General features: G+C 52.7%; 5 protein-coding genes across 6 annotated transcripts; all 5 read right to left on the reverse strand.

Moving 5' to 3' along the window:
- Positions 1 to 40: 40 nt before the first annotated feature.
- Positions 41 to 487, reverse strand: LMH87_002154 (uncharacterized protein; the record flags this gene model as incomplete). The annotated part of the gene is made up of 1 exon (XM_056193559.1): positions 41 to 487. The coding sequence occupies one exon, from the start codon at positions 485 to 487 to the stop codon at positions 41 to 43; it is 447 nt and encodes a 148-aa protein (XP_056050584.1).
- Positions 488 to 2,589: 2,102 nt separating this feature from the next.
- On the reverse strand, positions 2,590 to 3,824 carry LMH87_002155 (uncharacterized protein; the record flags this gene model as incomplete). Of its 2 annotated transcripts, none has more annotated exons than XM_056193560.1 (3): positions 2,590 to 3,366; positions 3,420 to 3,742; positions 3,815 to 3,824. In XM_056193560.1, 3 exons carry the CDS (start codon positions 3,822 to 3,824, stop codon positions 2,590 to 2,592), a joined length of 1,110 nt encoding a protein of 369 aa, XP_056050585.1. The 2 variants fall into 2 exon arrangements, with proteins under 2 accessions (XP_056050585.1, XP_056050586.1); XM_056193561.1 differs by having other exon boundaries at positions 2,590 to 3,369.
- Positions 3,825 to 6,125: 2,301 nt separating this feature from the next.
- LMH87_002156 (uncharacterized protein) lies at positions 6,126 to 12,328 on the reverse strand (the record flags this gene model as incomplete). The annotated part of the gene is made up of 4 exons (XM_056193562.1): positions 6,126 to 6,191; positions 6,243 to 11,285; positions 11,328 to 11,907; positions 11,973 to 12,328. 4 exons carry the CDS (start codon positions 12,326 to 12,328, stop codon positions 6,126 to 6,128), a joined length of 6,045 nt encoding a protein of 2,014 aa, XP_056050587.1.
- An 837-nt stretch (positions 12,329 to 13,165) lies between these two features.
- On the reverse strand, positions 13,166 to 13,710 carry LMH87_002157 (uncharacterized protein; the record flags this gene model as incomplete). The annotated part of the gene is made up of 2 exons (XM_056193563.1): positions 13,166 to 13,240; positions 13,306 to 13,710. The coding sequence occupies 2 exons, from the start codon at positions 13,708 to 13,710 to the stop codon at positions 13,166 to 13,168; spliced, it is 480 nt and encodes a 159-aa protein (XP_056050588.1).
- Positions 13,711 to 17,346: 3,636 nt separating this feature from the next.
- On the reverse strand, positions 17,347 to 18,000 carry LMH87_002158 (uncharacterized protein; the record flags this gene model as incomplete). Its single annotated transcript, XM_056193564.1, has 4 exons — positions 17,347 to 17,434; positions 17,491 to 17,571; positions 17,626 to 17,687; positions 17,944 to 18,000. 4 exons carry the CDS (start codon positions 17,998 to 18,000, stop codon positions 17,347 to 17,349), a joined length of 288 nt encoding a protein of 95 aa, XP_056050589.1.
- Positions 18,001 to 18,129: the final 129 nt, after the last annotated feature.

Raw genomic sequence — 18,129 nt, forward strand, 5'->3', positions numbered from 1 at the left:
TACCGCTCACAACCCCAACCAACCTTGTACTCCTCCAAAATCAGTCACCCAGCCGATCACTATCCTCCATTGTCCATGCCCACAGTCGCATCAACCATTCCTCATCAGGGTCGTCTTCTCTGTCCGCGTTGAGATCCGACCCTGCAGCACTTCCAGAAGCCGACGGATTGGCACTTCTTTCCACAATTGTCAAGTTCCCCAACAGTGTTTCGAGAGAGACCTTGATTGCCAGCACGATCTCTCTGACTTCGCGAATGCGCATGGTCCCGTCAACTTGGGCGCAGTGCGCGAGATCCAGAACGTGGTTGCGCATATCGCTTGTGAATGCATCAGTGACGGCTGGTAGCTGTTCCCGGATGCCATCCAGTGCGGCGCGGAGCACGTTGTGAACGCTATTGGTGCTGGCGTTGCCCTGCAGCACTGCGTCGAGGTTGGCAATGGCAATCTGAGCAAAGCGAATGGTCCGCTCAATGCAGCCTCTGGCCATTGTCAAAGCATGGATCTGGGTAGGATTACCCTGCCCATGAGGTATTGCCTGGACGATGGGCGCCGCGCTACTGAGAGGTTTTGTTCCGAGCGAGGCGGATCGCGCAAATTGCTGCGTGTTCTCCTAAACATCGCACAGCTCCGCGGGGAGCCGTCCCAAGACTCGTTTTGTTTCCCATTCTTGGTTGCCGTAGAAATGGAATCGTCGACACCACTCTCCGACTATGCAGGCACGAAATTCTGGCTGTACACACTGACAGTTCAGTGTCCCAGAGCGTAGCAGCCTCGCCAAATCGGTAAGAATGCTCATGTAATTCAATCTATTGGAAGGCGATGGATTGCAAATTACCTTTATATTGTCAGCCGTAGGTGCGATTCTGCATGTGAATGTACTTGCCTTTGTCTCTTTCAAGAGCTTCGCAGCATTCGAGATTGTGTATTTAGCATCAACTGCAAATAGCTGGGCGAGGTATTTATCCAATTTGGTTACTTGACTGGCAGCTGGGTCGACCGGCAAAATTTGAGGAGTTTGACAACTTTTGCTGTTCTGCTCAGTTTCTTGCTGGACTTGGGACTCTGTGTGATTGGACCTGGCGTGCGACGCAGGATCAGAACCAATATTGCTTGCTTCATTTCCGGATTGACTCTCCGGCTGCAGAGATTCGATCACATCTTTTGGCGTAGGCGGAGGTTTCTTGTCATGCGATGGACTTTGGATCTGCTCTTGCTGCTCCGAGGGCTTAGGCGATGCCTGCTTTGCGGTTGGCACGGTGTTGCTGTTCGGCGCACTGATGGTTTTGGGCCGTGGCTTCGCAGGTTGGAGGGTCTTTCGAAGCAAACCGGTCTTGAGCGTGACTATCAGGGAAGGAACCGCCGGCCTGGGAGAAGTGTTGCGCATTATAAGTTTGTGGGTTTCACGGTGTTTCTTGCAAAAGTCGTCGAGGCTGCGCTTCACGTGTTGCCAAGTCTCACTCGCGGACATCTGGCAGCTGTGTCCAACCCATTCATCGTAAAAAGCAATGTAGTGGCGGATATCATCGTGCTCCGGAGCACGATACAGCCAACAGAGGCCACTGCCTGCGTCTTTCCTGCCAAGGACAAAGAATGCGTCCGTGACGTCATAAGTTAGTCGCACAATGAGGCAGCGGTGATGTTCTTCGTCGACAGTGACCAATTTGAGGCGCCTTGGCAAGGATCTATTTGGGGTTTGAAGCTCTTTGTATGCTTCTTTGTATACTTCTTTGTATACTTCTGAAAAGGCAGAGCCTATGCATGCGGCTGCCGGAATTAGCTCACCCACCATAACAGCGTGGTTCAGACCCTGGTAGTGCAGTTGGGTTCCCTCTCGGCGGAAAGTGAAAGCATCTGCCAAATTCGTCCATTTGGCAATATCGCCAGTTGTAAGACATTTATTTGTATTAAGTGGCGGTCCGCGCGAATGACTCTGCGGCGAACCCGGCTTTGAGCTGTGTTGAAGCCCCAGCGGCCGTCAGGGTTGTATGCAAACCCTCGACGGGGTTGATTCACAGCTAGAAGGAAAAAAGTCAAGTTAGAATCTAAACGGAAAAAATTGAGAATAGATAAAGAGCGTACCATTTGGCATTTTTGCGGCGTCAACAGACCATGCAGCAAGGACTCTTTGACGACTTGGCACGTTGGAGTCCTGCTGGGATGGAAGCTGATTTTAGACGTCGCGGAGATGTAAGGAGAAATAAAAAGAGAAAATACAAAAAGTCAGAAGTGAAATTCTGACTGCTGTCTTGTGTGCAAACGGGCTGTTCCTCTGTTTGCAGCCAGCGCGCTGAAGTATGGCCAAGCACGCGTCAATGAATGTGTTCCCGGCACACGTGAAAAAGCGCAACGAAAAGAGCTGCAAAGTCAAAAAGCCCACAACTCTCAGTACGACAGCACATGATGATTGTTTTTTACACGGACAAATAAGTAACTCCTCTCTGTTAAGCTCCGTGACAATGAGCCCCCCTACGGGCTATGCAAAATTACGCTACATCTCTCTCGAGGGCCACGACTAATGCGAACCAAACCCACACTCTGGTCCTTTCATTGTCGTAAATTTAGTGACATGTCCATGCTCTCTTCCTGTCATCAGTTGCCAGTCCTTGGGCGTTTGCTGCCTCTCCTCGAAACTGGTCGTCCGGCCGGGCTGCCCATGTTGGGTTGGAGGCGGGCAAGCTCCCGGGCCTTGATGTACGCGAGCATCATATTGACCTGAACTCCGACCGCAACAGTGGCGGATGCATCATTTTCAGCGCTGGCCTGCACGAGGAAGGCCCGCATGGATTCGCAAAACGGCAGAAAGCTCCCGGACTCCTTTGCGAGCTCGAACGCGGTCTTGATGCTCACGTACTTGCTGTCGGGCCCGGCCTGCTCCTCCGCGGCGGAGCCTGCAGCGGCGACGGACATGCCCGAGAATCTTGCCGTCAATGCCCTGCCGAGCGGGCCGGCCATGGCGTCCAGCGAGTCCAGCACCTTGGTGATGGCTGGGGCGTTGCGTTCCCCCGGCCGAAGAATGTCGCACAGGTACAGCAGACGTGGCATGCCGCTGAGCGCATTGCGCGTCCAGATAAAGATGTCCCGCACATTGTCCGTCCTGTCGAGCAGCTGGCGCTTGTGCTCCGTCATGCGCAGCAGGTCGATGCCATATAGCTGGCGCAGCATGCCTGACTCCAGCATGTTTACGGCCTCGGGGGCCTCGAGGCTGCTGTAGAGAATGCACCACTGCGAGAACAGCCAAGACTGGCTGACAGGATCCGCAACGGCATCTTGGAGCGGCTCGCTTCGCACCACGGCCGCCAGGTGGAGGATAAGCGCGGGAGAGACGCCGCGGCCGTCAGGCCGTGTCGTTGCGTAACAAACTGGCCTCTTCTAACTGGTTTAGGGGAATGTAAATATGAAAGTGACTGGGGAACACTTACATCTAGCAAACGGGCAAACTTGGCCGCGTGATGGGCTGTAAAGCTGCACTCAGGGTCGAAGATCCGATCCAGCAGCACGCAACGCACTTCTTCTTCTCGTTGCGACTCCGAGTTGAATATTCGATCAGCTTCCGCCATCTGAAGCTGAAGAGTGTGTTTCTGCAGGCTATTGGCGGGAAGGGCATCGACGAGGGGCTTGACGTTGGAAATGAAGTCGCCAACGTTGACACCACAGCTCTCTGCCGCTGGGGTGGCAGAGTCCGACCTGGACATGCTTCCCGCGGCTGCCGACGCTGGGCTGTGTATCGGGACCCAAGAAAGCACTGTGTTTTGAGAAAGTAGAGAAGAAGTTTTGATTAGTGGAAGGGCAGCGTGCAAGCCTGGAGAACACGTACGTGGCGTCATCTCTGAGAGTGTCAAACTGTGATGAAGAGAGAGAAATTTGGAGTGACTGCTGCTGCTGTCCAGGAATGGAGTATCATTCACTGGGATGACATAATGAGGAGTGTAAAACGCTGGCGGCAGTCTGCGGGGATTATTTGACGCGGGGGTGAAAAGCAAACGGGCTCTTCACAACTCTGCACCGGACTGGCTCCTACTACCAAAACGTCCTGCATCCAATCGCATCTGCTGGAATTATGGCAAAGAGCTGTCTCTTCCAATGGCTTGTGTGTATAATTAGAGGAGAATGTTGATCGCTGGTTCGACCTGGTGTAGCGGCCTTGACCATCGCGACCCTACGGAACAGGCATGAGATGCATTGTTAGAACACCCTACGTTTGACCTGAACAGTAATCAAAGTTTCATAATCATTTTCAAAATGGTCTAGTCTTCTCGATTTCCAGAACCATGTCATCCAGGTTCTGACCGCCTCCCAAAATGTATTTAGTAAACCTCCCCGCGTCTCGTCACATACCGTCTTCATCTTTCCCAGATCTCGATGCTCGTGTCCTGGTAGTTCCTTCTTGAATCCCGTCTTAGCTTTAATTATCAGTTCAAATCGTTTCGTTTAGTATACACAGTTCCCTTTGGACAGCCCAATCTTCTTCTTCAGCTGTCCTGCCTGCGATTGTTCTGTTCCGCACCATCACCACTCGGAGCGCGAGATGCCAACCTTTATCCCTGAGCAGCAATGGCAAACAAGCAACCCGTGAGCCCGAGGTAGATGCAAATAATGACGGCAAAGAAGATATCGACGGTCTCAGTGGAGGCGCGATCCTCGGTACTTATTGCAGCGCCCACGCCTCGCGGGCAGGCCGTCGCGCACGGCACAACAGCCGAGCGCACCGGGATTAGAGCCCCCCCGTCATTGCCATCGTCAGCTTCGGCTCTCGAATTAGAATCAAGAATCAATAAGTTTGCAGCCTTGTACCCGCTGCGAAAGTGTGTCCTCCTGTAGTCTCTGCAAAACTTGAAAATATTCTCCCAGATCTGTCGTTTCCGGTCCTCCCTCTGGTCCGACACAGGTACAACCCAGAACTCATTGTAAAAGGCAATGAGGTCATCGTCATACCCAGATAAATTCAGGGCTCTTATAGTACAGGCCTCATTGAGCTTGTTGCGGCCAGTGAGGACATGCAGCTCATCGCGCCTGGCGTTGAGCATTCTGACCACAACTAAACGTGGGACGAATTCGCACGGATAGATCATATGAAGTTTTTGCCAGCAGCCTTGACTACACGAATGATGCGTCGCGAGGGGTATATAATGGAACTCGCTTTTATCCGATGCTCCTTCGATCAAGAGCTCTCCCACGACTACAGCGAAACAGCCGAGGCCGCAGCCATCAATGTTGACGTCTACGTCGTGCCAGATCTCTCCGCACTCACTATCACTACTATGATAGATGTCGTCCTCCCAGCATGAGGTGTCGCTTTTTTGTTGCGGCATCACGCGTATCACACGGTTGCGCAGACGGCCTTCTCGTGCTGGGACAGCCCAGAGGTAGTCCGGCTTCGCAGCAAAGCCGGGGCCAATCGTGGAAGCGAAATCTTAACCAGAGTCTAAAAAACAAAAATGTGGATCAGATGACAGTTCAGACTGGCGAACCTCTTCGGCAGGTATAGGGGCAAGGCAAGTTCCATACCAGGCATTCTACAGTTGATTGTACGCAGGGGCGCAACTAGCGGTAGACGTACGGTTTGATGTAGAGGCGCAGAAGGGCATCCAGGAGCAGAGAAGAACAGAGTCGAGATGTAAGGAGGGAGCAATGCTCTCGAGTGGCAGAGAGCAAGAGAAAAGCTGTGCTGAGGCAGGCAACGTGGAAACGCGAAAAGGGTGCGAGTAGTGAAAAGGAAGTGGTGCGAGATCAAGTTACTTGAGTAGAGGCGTGCATGCCAAATTACATGCAAACGCACACGCTCTCCACTGTTTACGCACCATCTCTACAAAACCGAGGATGCTCAGCCGGCAGACTACAGACACAGTACCTCTGAATCAACAGCAGAAATCCATTCGCCTTTAGAGACTCGCCGCTCTTTTCCCCTCTATCTCTTACCCAAACCATGCTTCTTCTTCCCCTTCTCCAAAATGACAAAAATGCCAAAATGTTCCATTTCGCACGAAAAGCATCTCTATCCTAGGCAACGCCGTTAAATGCCCTCCTGTCTATACAAACCTAATTATGTAAAATGTAAAATGCAACTGGTAAAACAAAGTGGAAAGCAAAGCGAAGCAAATGTTTCATGATATGCAGACAAATGAGAACTACCTTTTCTTAGGTAGGAACAGGCTCGGTTTGGCCTTCTTTCGTGGTCCAGTGGGTGGTGGTTTCTATGCGCTGTTAGTAGCTGAACGTGGGCAAAGGTGAGCTGCATTACATACCGGTCTATTGAGCGGCGCCGACATTGCAGACGGCCCAGAAGGAGCTGTTGGCAGCGACGGCAGTGCACTCGGCTTTGGTGGCGGTGGACGCTCCGGCGGTGCCAGGCCCAGAGTCACCATGGCGCTAGGATCTGTCGGCTGTCTGGGCAGTGGCCTGTTAGGCCTCTGGCCAAACTTGCCAGCCAGTCCTCCTGCACGAGGCTGGGCGCTGACAATTCTCTTTGGGGCAGGCAGAGTACCGTCTGGGCTATTCAGTGCTCTCTTTTTGTTGTCGCCGGGCAGAGAAGCTGTTTGGATCGAAGGAGAGCGGTACGAGGAAGCGGCTGGTCGAGTGGGAATTGACGCATATTCTTCGCTTGAACGCTTGATGGGTGGAGGTTCGTAAGCATCGGGCATGACGACGTCGTCATCAGGCGTGGCAATAGATGCGGGAGAGCCGTTAGTCATGGGACTGTCTACAGCTGTACGTGCAGTAGATGTCATGATGCTGCCAGGCTTGGCTCTCTCGAGGGGCTTGCGGAACATGTTGACAATGTCGCCCTGGGTATAGCGGTCTCTCGACTGTGCATCTTCGATGAGCTTCTTCCAGAACTCACCCTGCACAAGCGCGCGTGAGTCTCCCAAAATCCACAGCGACGATTTCGCACGGGTTAAACCGACATTCATACGGCGAATGTCGGTCATGAAACCGATGCCACCGGTAGCGCTGGCTCGCACGCAGGAAAATATGATAATTTCGCACTCGCGACCCTGGAAAGCATCGGTTGTGTTGAACTCGATGATGTCGGTGATCTCTTCTCCATATCGCGCCTTGAAACGGTTGCGGAGCTCGAACAGCTGAGCTTTGTAGGGAGTAATGATACCGATTTTGCCCACCAAGTTGCACTGGCTGTATTCCTTGCGAAAACGATCGTACATTTGGAGGGCGACGTCGAGTTCTCGGGTATTGACAAGCGATCGGCCCCTGCTGCCACGCTCTTGCGCACCCTGCACATCAAAGAATCGGTAGGGTCCCAGTAGCGCGCTCTTGTGCCAAGGTTGCTGGCGGAGACCGGCCATGTCCTGTCCGTCATGCAGCTGCCCTTCGTAGAATTCTTTGCTGGGGAATGAACTGATCTCGGGATGCATTCGGTATTGCATGTCGAGGAGATGGACCGACTTTGGGTGATTTTGCTGCATCCGAACGAACAAACTCTGATCGTAGCCGAAGCGGGCAGCTGACTGCGAAAGGACAGTAGGTGGCAGCTGCTTGGGGTCTCCAACGAGGATACACTTGCAGCATCCGTATTTGAGCGGGATCAGGGCACTCAGCTCAACACACTGCGCGGCCTCATCGATAATGACCGTCTCGAATTCGACATCCAGGTTGCGGAACATTTCGTGACCACTGCCACTAAGGGTAGCGCAGAGGACGTGGGCGTTGTTGAGGATCTCTTGCTGAATCTGGCGACGCTTCATCTCCACCTCTCGAGCAACTGAGTTGCCGCTATCTTTGTCGGCTTCAATCTGTTTGCCTATGTCTCGCTGCTCGCGCTTTAGATCGTCAAACTGCCGCAGAAGTTTGTTGCGAAAGTCTTGGTCCTCTTTTTCGTTTGCTTCGTCTAGCTTGGGACGCAGAATGCCAAGTTCTTCCTTGATCTGGCCGGCGCGTTCATGGAGCTTGTCTCTGGTGACCTTGGCCTTGTCCTTTGTTGAATCACCTTCCATGCGTGCACGAACTAGCTCGTCCAGAGTGACATCCTTGACACCAGCACTGATGGCATCAGTACGACCGAGACGCAGGACATTGATATTTCTGGTCTTGCCGCTCGTGGTTCTGATCCCATTCTTCAAACGGGTGACGAGTTCGTCAACAGCTGCGTTACTCGGAGCACAGACAAGGAGCTTCTTGGGCTTCTGACCAGCAGACTGGTTTGTAGCCCCCGGTCGAACTGGAACACCAACAGGCATGCCCTTGGCGGGTGCTTGCGCAAGCTGCTCAGAAAGCAGAGCACCAACCATGGCAATAATGGTTTTGGTTTTACCCGTACCAGGAGGGCCTTGAATGAGGGTGAAGCCGTCATTCTCCTGTGCACCCAGAACGGACAAGGCCTGACCTCGGTTGAGTTGCCAATTACTCTGGTAGTTGGTAACTTTCTCGTCCCCGTATTTGAGAATGGGCGACGGTTCAGCCTTAAGAATTTCGTCCATGAGATCATAGTACTGCAGGGATTCGAGAGCAGCATACTCTCGCTCAATGGTGGTCATATTGGTAATCTTGATGCCGTGCATCATGGTGTTGGGCATCAGAGCGGTACCCAGGGGGTTACCGCGTGATGCGACACGGAAGATGACTTCGAGACGAACCTTCTTGTATATTACGCGATGGACACGAGCTAGACAGTGACGAGCAGAGGGATTGCTGAGCGGATTCTCATCCTCGGAGACCAGGAGAATATCTCCTTCACCGATGCCTCGCTCTCTGTTCTGAGCGACTTCCATCGAGAAGGTAATTTCAAGATAGCTGTCAACACTGGCTCGACTGGCAATCTTGATGCCAAACGTCTGAGCCGTGACTTCATCCTTTGCCGTGACAAAGCTTCTCCACGCTTCCGAGGCAAGAAGTGGGAAGAATGTATCCCTGTACGATGTCGGGTCGGGGTATCTTGTATCGACCTTGCAAGCCTTGGGCCCATTAGGCGGATCATTTCCGCCATGGAAAATGTCCCAAGCTAGAATGGCATTGTGCAACTTGTCCATAGGTGGAATAAGACGGGCTCGCATTTCCTTTACTGATCGCTGCTGTCGAACCTTCTTGACGGGCCGCCGAGTCATGTCTCGCAGGGCCCGCAAGCGACGCTTCTCTGCTTCATCAAGTGTCTTTTGTCCACCAGTGCTGAGCTGGGCAAGCTGGTTGCCTTCTTCGATATCATCGTCGCTGTTGTCGGATTCTTCGTCGGAGCTGTTGACCATGATTTCACTCCGCCCGACGAGACCACCAGGGGGCTCGCCGCGAAGCTGTCTGGCCTTGGCGATTGCCTCTGCATCTCGCTTGGCCTTCTCGGCCTTTTCTCTTTGTCGGCTTTCCTTAAGTGCGGATATAGCCTTCTGATCTGGGACCTTGGATTTGGCCTTTTGCTTCGCCTCAATGGTCTTGAGGAGAGGGTTGTTCAAAGAATTGCTCAAGTTCAAAACATCCTGTCGGTTCGAACTAGGCTTACTGCTGGATGTGGATGAGCTTGTTGAGGACGACGCTGACCCAGACTTGGACCACGCATCCAGTCTGCTCTGCTTCTTGATCTTGTCTCTGGCGGACTTGGTATCAGCTGTGCTAAGCTGGATAATTTGTACGTCGTCGTCTGTGTTTCCAAGGGCTTGTAGAAGTTCGGCGCGCTGCTGGTCGCTTAGGTTGGTAGATCGCAAGTACTTTCCTGCCGTCGCCGTTGGCACACATGCGTCCACGATCAGCTTCCTGGAACCAGCATTGATTTCAAGATTGTTTTCGCGAAGTCGCTTCAGAATCTTGCAAAGAACTCGTACGGTGACATCAACCAACCACAGATCCTTAAGTCGAATCATGTTTTCCATACCGCGGAAATTGTCCTTTGCAGGAGCAAGAATCTTTACCATCATGTCTGCCTCGCTACGACCAAGAGCCGTTGCAGATGTAAGAAGGCCATCTTCAGCAATAAGAGCTTCTGCTAATTCCATGATCTCACGACAAAACTCCGTCATGATGGCGTTTGGCACGTAATGTGACCACGATTCAATGTTGAGGCACGACTTGGAAACAAAGCGCCATTGCTCGTTCCACCAACGGAGGACTGTGGCGGCTTGTCTAGAGTCCAGCTGTCCACTTCGCAACACACCGGAGGAGGAGGCTTCGGCAAGACCACGCAGAATGGCACGATTGGCGTTCAGAAGCGGACGAATTGGGCCCCATGGAAACGGTGGTTTAAGAACTCGGTCCAGAGACCACACTGCGGAGGCCAACGTTTGCTCAGTGTGCAGCTGCGCAAGCTGTTCGATGGCAGAGCCGCGAGTATCCTCGGCAGTCCAGCCTTTGAGGACTTCAGCTGCAGACTCGGCGAGATCTGATTCGTCATGAACTGACAAGCCAATAATAACCTGAATAGGGACCCGCTCGATAAAGAGGCTATTGAGGTCCATGACGTCCATATCGCCGATTCGTCCTATGATTCTCGAAATAGTGTCGGCGGTGGACTTGAGAGACTCGTTGAAGGCTATGCTTGAGTCGTCTAGTTTGCCTCCCGCTTTACGCGCTCGAATCTGCTCGACGGCGCATATTGGAGCCAAAGCAAAGAGAATTTGTTTGGATAGCTTGACGCGATCATTGGACGCCTCGTACATTTCGATAATGGCGGTCCAAAAGGCCCTGGAGTTTCTTGTAACGGTGGACTGGATCTTGCTGCTACCATGAATGGCATGGTACTCTTCATAGAAGAGCTTCATGTCTAGCTTCATGGCCGCTTCTGTCAACGTATGCGCAGAATCGGCCACTTGAAAGGTAGCCCAGCCTTCTATGCTCTGCTGTTTCTTGGGCGGATTGATTTGCTGGATGATGAGGTCTTTGTATTTAGTCATCAGGTTGAAGGCCGAGTTAATGTACAGATGGACTGTAGATGTAGCAGCAGACGTTTCCATGTCGAGAAATGTGTTGAGAAGAAAGGCGAGTGCGTCAAACCCGGCTCTCATACACGCCGCCTGGCCAGGCTCACCGATACTGGCATCTTTGACCAAAGTCTCAAAGAGAGTGTGCATGAGCACTTCGCATGCGTCATAGCGCTGGTCACGGCCGATGGACTTGAGCCAAGGCTGAATCCAGGATATAGAAAATGGAACCGAATCTTTGCCTGGGCTATCCCAGCAATTTTCAAGCGATTGTCGGAGCAGGCCTTTGTATATAGGACTTCCAAAAAGCAAGTCGGCAATGACGTTGGGGCGAGCACCACCAATCACGTCCCAGAGAACTTTGGGTGCCTTGTCAAGCAGGGCTGTCAAGATGCGAATGGCGGCAACTAAGACGCCCTCTGAGCGACAGAACTGCATGTGGGCGAACAGCAACTCGTAAATAGACTTGCTTACTTCCAAGTTGCGCACGTGGGAAGCAATCAGGCTGGCAGGAAGTGTGCGCAGGATATCCTCGAAGCCACACCAAAACTGCTCAATCTCGAGGTACACCTCAGGGGTCGCCTGATTCAAGTCTTTGCGCCACGTTTCCTCGATGGCACTGACCAATCCATCGTGGATAGCCCATTCAAATTGCGGTACAGTCAGAGAAGACGTACTTATATTCTTCCAGTTCTCGTGCGCCCACTTTCGTCGATCCTCGTTCTTGTGATCGAACAAAAAGTACGTCATACCGGGCAAGGGGTCCTTGGTCCCAAGCTTCAGATAAGTCTTGCCCTGCAGGCGCATAAAGACATATTGAAATGTGGCTCGCTGATCGGGCTGAGCTAGGTAACTCATGCAGCAGAGAGCCTCGTAGACCGTAATCAGCACGTTGCCCAAATTGTCGCCAAACTCTGACTTCTTAAATGTTGCGCCTGTGTTTTCGATTTTGGCAATGTAATTTTTGGCCCAAGTAAGATTTTCGTCGATTCGGGCGTTGTCGAGTTGGTCGAGCAAGTCTTGGATTTGAGCGACGGCATCTTCATCCCAGCGTCTGTCAAAGTCATCAGGGTTAGTTTTTGCGGCGTACATTCAGTGGTCTAGGTATCATCTACGTACTCGAGGAATTTTTGCATCTGTGGCTTGCGCCTCATGTGCCAGTTAAGGACACATTCGGAGCAAGATTTGAGCGCGGCATCAAGCCTTCTGCTGAAATCTCCGAGCCATTTGCCGGCGTCCTTCTTGTCAAAGCCAAATATCAGGCTGTTCCAGTAAGTGACATTGATGCGGCTATTGCCAGCCTCTATTCGCTTCTCTTTTTCTTCCCGGGTGATTGTAGAGTCGGGATCGTCGAGCACTCTGTAATTTTCGCCATCGTCGTCATGAATTCGTGGGCACAGGAGGTGTGTTTCGGGCGGGATCGCTTGGAACTCGTCGAACCATTTCCCGAGCTCGTCGCTAATTACGTTCGACATTATGGGCAATCTAATCCCGTCATTGTTCTGTTGAAAAGTAGCACCGGATCTTGATGGACGGGTAGATGATCGAGATTTGTTTGCTCTCAGGAGCAAACCTGCGCTCGTGCGTAGAGGAGCGGCAGCCTGCCCGCGATCCAGGGGTTTCTCTTTTGGCAGAGCACGCTGCGGCCTTGTCAGAGAATCAAATGGCAGAAGGCAAGATAAAAGCACTGCAGAGTGACACTCTAGATCCGCCGAGCGGCTACGGGTGAAGAAGCGAGGTTCGTGACCGCAATGGGTCGGGGATGATGAAAAAGAAAAAGGTGGATGCAGTCATTTACGCGTGGAGCTCTTGCTCGCGCGTTTGTTCGCGCAGCGCACTGTAGGCTGTAGGCAGCCGCTAGCGCACAGGCCCCCGAATTTAGATATGATCGTTTGCACCTAGGTACTACAATCGATTCCAGAGCATCCCACGGATGATGATACTTTATCACTACTATCTGTCGGCTTAACAAATTCGCCTGCTCCCTCACCGCTCTGTTTCCATCTGCCATCTTGTCAAATCTCGCTTTGCTTGGTCATGGGCAGTTAGCCTACTTATCCACGCGCAGGCTCGAAGACCCGGAATGCAAACACTGCAACAAATCAAGACACGTGCCCGCACCAGATCGTGCCCGATATATATGACATAAGTTTATTATCATTATTATAATTTTATTCTTTGTCCTCTTCCTTCTTTTGACATGGCTTCGCTCGAGTACCGTAGCCAGCTTTTTTCCTTCTCGCTTACGCACGCAAAGGCTTGCTGTCTTGTCAAAGATGTACAGTGAAAATAAATATTCTTTAAATATGCATTTATGCCTTCAGCCTTCCATCCGAGATCATCTCGCGGATAACCTTGATAGACGACTGCACCGCACCACGTGCATTCTGTAATGATGTTAATAATTTCGTCGCAAGCACTAGGCCACCATCTTCTCCTGCATCAGACTCACCTTTTGCTGCTCAGCCAGCATGTCCCGCTCCTCTGTGCTTCCCCTCTCAATCTTGGGAAACTTCCACTTGAACGAGTACGTCAGGTACAGATCCGTCTCGTCGTCGCTCGGCCCCGACGACAGGATGTTCTCAATCTCGGTACCGTCCTCGAGGCGAAAGTCGACCCTGTGCGGCGCCAGCTCCGTGCAAACCTCGCTCATCTCCTTGCTGCCCTCGAAGATGACGCGACGGTGCACCACATTGTCCTCTTCCTTGTCGACAATGCACGAGGTAATGGGCGGTACAAACTGATCTGCGTGGCGGACCTTGCGGCGCAGGCCCTCCCAAACCTGCGCTGGGGTCAGGACGGGCTCGGCGCCGGCAGGATTGATGGGGGCTGTAGCGGCGTAGTAAAGGATGGCCATGACGAAGGATGGTTTTTTTTTTTTTGGCGGAAGAACTATGTAATTTTATGCAGTTGAATTTCTTTTTGGAACTTTCAAATAATGAGGTCAATTGGAAAGAATATCTACGCTTTTTATAGTTGTGCTGTGCCTAGTGGTTTATTAATGCTTTTGGTTTGTGGTTCCACCTAGTTCGATAACTACATCTTGGTTTCTTACTTGCTTTCTTGGTCAGCTCAGCCACTACTTCTTGACGTCACGTAATGCGTCAAGCGCGAGATCTACGGCGCAGGAATACCAAGGAAATAAGCAGAAATGGAGTAAATGGGAGGTTTAGAGGATGCACTATGGCTTTTACGAGTTTTGTAGTCCGTCGAGATCTTGTGTAACAGGATACGTGGTTCCTGTCAATCCTCGCCGTTGTTGGGCAGGTAAGCATGGTTGGGCGGACCTTGGGCGCTGTGCTGTTGGCGGGGGTGGTTGACAACGGTTGGTCATTGATGAAACAGTGCAGCGGGCGGCCTGCAGGCCGTAAAATGTCGGCTGTCTGTATCGGGGCCGGGGGTAGCCACGATCCCCATGACTAGCAGGTCGGCAGTGGTGTGGTAGCCTAGACGGACGAGGAAAAATGGAAGGTGTTAACCCTCGCTGCTATTATACTAAGTTACTCGCCGGAGGGTGCATCGCAGAGACACGACTCGGACGAGGAGCAGGTAGGTTGGTGTGGGCGGGGTAGAGGGTGCATGAACCAAGTTACTACGTAGGCCAATGGTGTAGCAAAAGGTGCTATTGGTGACAAGATATGCGCCACAGAAAAGTAGACGGACATGGGAAAAAATGGAGGGCTCTGGGAGCGGGAAGTGACCAGGCGAAATAGCTAGATTGCGACTGGTGGTGTTGAGATATGTGGTGCGGAGTGAATGAACAGGCCGATGGACAAGGCAGGCTAGCAAAGTGGGCAAACGCCAAAGAGATAGACGAGACAAACCAAAGAGTTCGCTCCGGGGATGGTTGAATTGTTGAGAGACTGATGGACAAAACTCGAGGACGGGAGCGTTGGGGGCCAAAGCCAGTTACCAGTAGGGCACTTTGTTTTGCTAGACAATGGATACTGAGACATTACGTTGTAGCACTGGTGAAAGGGCAGGCAAGCATTTTTAGCTTTGAGCCAAGGTGAATTCTGGGAAACCAAAAGACCAGGGTGGTGTGGTGATGATTAGCGGGGGATGGGAGGAGAGGAGATGAGAGGGGATGAGAGGAGGAGTGGAGTGGAGGGTGACAAGCGAAGAGGGGAAGCGAAGGCAAACTAGTCGAAGAGGAAGCGATGATGGGTGGTGGTGATGGCGATGGTGGTGAGGGAATGGCTGATGCGGATCGGAGATGTCAAAGATGGCCATGACAATGACAATGTGATGTGCACGGCAGATTGCAACAATTACCAACGAGTTGACCAAGCGATCGGTCAGAGCACAACAACAGTGTCACTTGTTCAACTACATCTCACTTGCGCGACTGGATTTGATTCATTTCCTGGCCGAGGCGGCACGTTGCAGGCCCGTGTCTAGCTCGCTGCTAGCAGCATTCTGGACTGGGTTGGCTGGTTGGTGGTCGTCGAGACTGGAGAGTCTCGTTGGCGGATTCCGGGCGTTCTCTGGCAGGGCAGTTGCCAGGCTCTCGTTCAAATTAAAGTGGTGGGTTTCGGGGGGTTCGTACAGCCTGATGATGGGCGCATTATTAGTCCAGTGTTGAGTGCCGGCGCTTGCATGAGAAAGGCTAGAAGGTCCGTGGTGGCTCTCGCGGCCCTCTTGCGTGCATCGAGGCTGCAGGTATGTCTTGGTATCGGCCTCACCAACAGCATCTTGCCAACTGCAGACGGGCAAGTCAGCAGAAGTACCAGTAGTTCTTCTGCGCCGTTGGAGGCCCGGCCCCTCCGCCCCTCCACTCCGGGGGCTAAATACTGCTGCTGGATATTGGATTGCTGGGGCACATATGTACCAGGGTGCAGTGGGCGGAAGAGGGTGTTGCGGCAAGACAGACAAGCATCCTGCCTGGCACGCCTGGTCCCTTGGCCGTGCATAGCCGTGTCTTGTGCAAGAGGCGCCGCGACCGTGTTCCTTTTGTAAGCAGGCACGCAGGGTCATAAGAAAGGGACAGGTAAGAGGCCGAGCAGAAACGCCGTCGAGATCCGTAGCAAAGCGGCCAATAGTCAGTCACAGGACTTCCACCATGCAAGCCCAAGCCCGGCCGGCGGAAGGTGGGCTGGGCTGGAACTGGCTCGACATGTCTCTCTCTCCACACCACAACCACGGGATGGGTGGACAAGGCGCCGGCAGTCAGTGGTACCTTGCGACATGCGAGCTGCAGTAAAGGAGGGGAGGGGTCCGTGAAATATGGTCTGGTGCGGCAGCTCAAGTCAGGCCAGGTTGTCAGGTTGTCAGGTTGCTGGTGGTGCTGGTGCGGGTGCTGGTTGTTTGCATTGATTGTCATCGCCGGAAATTCATGATTGGTGCGCGACGAAGATGCTGCCACACGCAGTCTAGATTGCAGTCAGCGATTTACAGCAGACGGACAGACTGAGAAAGTCGGAAGCAGTAAAAGCGGTGCGCCTTACGTTTTGACTCGAGAGGCCGAAAGAAAGTACCCGTGATGCAGGCTTGCAAACGCGTACTACGTGATAGGTAGCTGGACTGGAGCTCCTTTTGGTCGTCTGTATGCAGAGCTTACTGGAGATGGTTGGTCACGCCGTCTTGTGTCTTTATGCCGGCAGTAGGCAGATCTGTTCCCATCTCGTGGATTTGTAAATTGTGTTTGCGGCCGGAGAATTTGGTGTGGGTGGTGTCGTGAGCCCTGGTCGTTGTGGTTGTGGTGGTGATGGTGGCTGTCGGATGTGTGAGGCGCCCACCATGTCGAATACCTAGTTACTCAGTAGCCAATGGACAAGATGGCGAGGAAACGCTGCCACAGTGGGCAAGACGAGGCAGGTCACTGGCTTCTTCTGGTTGCCAGCTGCTACTTAGCTGCTGGTCCTCGTTTCGGTTTGCTTCTTGTTCCGCATTTGACCGTTTTCTTGTCCGGAGCGGGCATCCGTGGTGGCCGGCTAATAAGGAGGATTCCTTGGGGGGGTCGAATGGAGACCGGGGAGGGGGCCAGGGCGTGCCAGGTGGCGCGATTATCGATGGATACTGGGATCAGAGTCGGCTCTTGTATGCAGCCATGTCTGCATGTTTTTGTGTTGGCACGCTGCAAGCTGCAAGCCTGCGAGGTTGCAACGCCTCGGAGAGGGCGAGGGCGGATGGAGGAGAAAAGTGATGCTGGGCGTGGGAGGCGTTTGCGTTTGCAAGTGCGTTAATGACAGCACCAGCAATTGAAAATGCCCAAGGTAAGTTGGTAATCAACAATGCTGCTGCCACTACGATGTCATACGTACTTGAAGGTAGCAGTAGCATTTATCATCATCGTCTTTCTGTTATTATATTTGCTGATAGTCCGGTGGCACCTGGTGCTGGTCTGTCTCTTGGTCCCGTCTGCAGTCTGCAGCAGGCTTCTGCAGCGTCAGGCTGGCCGCTCTCCGCCCAGCTGCTGGCGGCGGCCACCCAACCACCAACGCACCCCAACATCCCCCCACTTGGCCAACACCTGTCCTGTCACACAGGGTTTTTAGTGCCAAAAGCCAGACCAGCAGGCCCAGACTCGCTCCGGTGCCGCTGGTCTGTCACCGAGGGCTGCTTTAGCGTGCTGCAACCTGCTGCAGGTTTTATTAGCTGGAGGGATTAATTTTTGTTTCTCTGGTTTGCTATCTACCCAGGTAGTTTTTTCATCTTGTTTTGTAAAACTGGGGGCTGCCGGCATTGAGCTGCAAGGTCGCGGGGTATTGTGCCGCATCTAGGTAGATTTAAGACACGGACACCTGGCCAGAAGTCGGAATCCAGAACTGACTGTTTGGTGATGTCAAGTAGGTATCGGCAAGGTAAAGAGGAAAAGCACTGCCAACTTCCGCGCTATTCCAGACAAGGTTCCAATTCCAGCTGGTCCGCAGCATTGTCAACAGTGACAGCATCGCTGCAGTCATGCTGCCAAGGTCCATCCATGCCCGTCTTTACCTATGCCGCCACAGAGTTACATTCAAAGAGGACAAAGTACATGGAACCATCAAGCCACCGCACCAACTAGCCCTCCTTCTGCCGGCGAGCGGAGAACCGGCGCTGCTGGTAGAGGCTGCAACCAGTGGCCAAACCTATTGGCTTATTGGCCGACCAGGGTGCCGATGCCACAGAGGAGCATGTCTTTGCGCGACGGCTTGCATTGGTGCATTGCATTGGCTAGGGTTGTCTTCAGCTATCCCCATAAGTCGTTGGCATTTGTACTGATACTTGTGACGAGACCACGGCTTGGGTCTGCTATTTATTGTCCATGAGCAACTATATTACTTCAGTTTATATT

The sequence above is a fragment of the Akanthomyces muscarius genome, chromosome 3, assembly GCF_028009165.1.
Source record: "Akanthomyces muscarius strain Ve6 chromosome 3, whole genome shotgun sequence".
In the NCBI taxonomy this organism is placed as follows: domain Eukaryota; kingdom Fungi; phylum Ascomycota; class Sordariomycetes; order Hypocreales; family Cordycipitaceae; genus Akanthomyces; species Akanthomyces muscarius.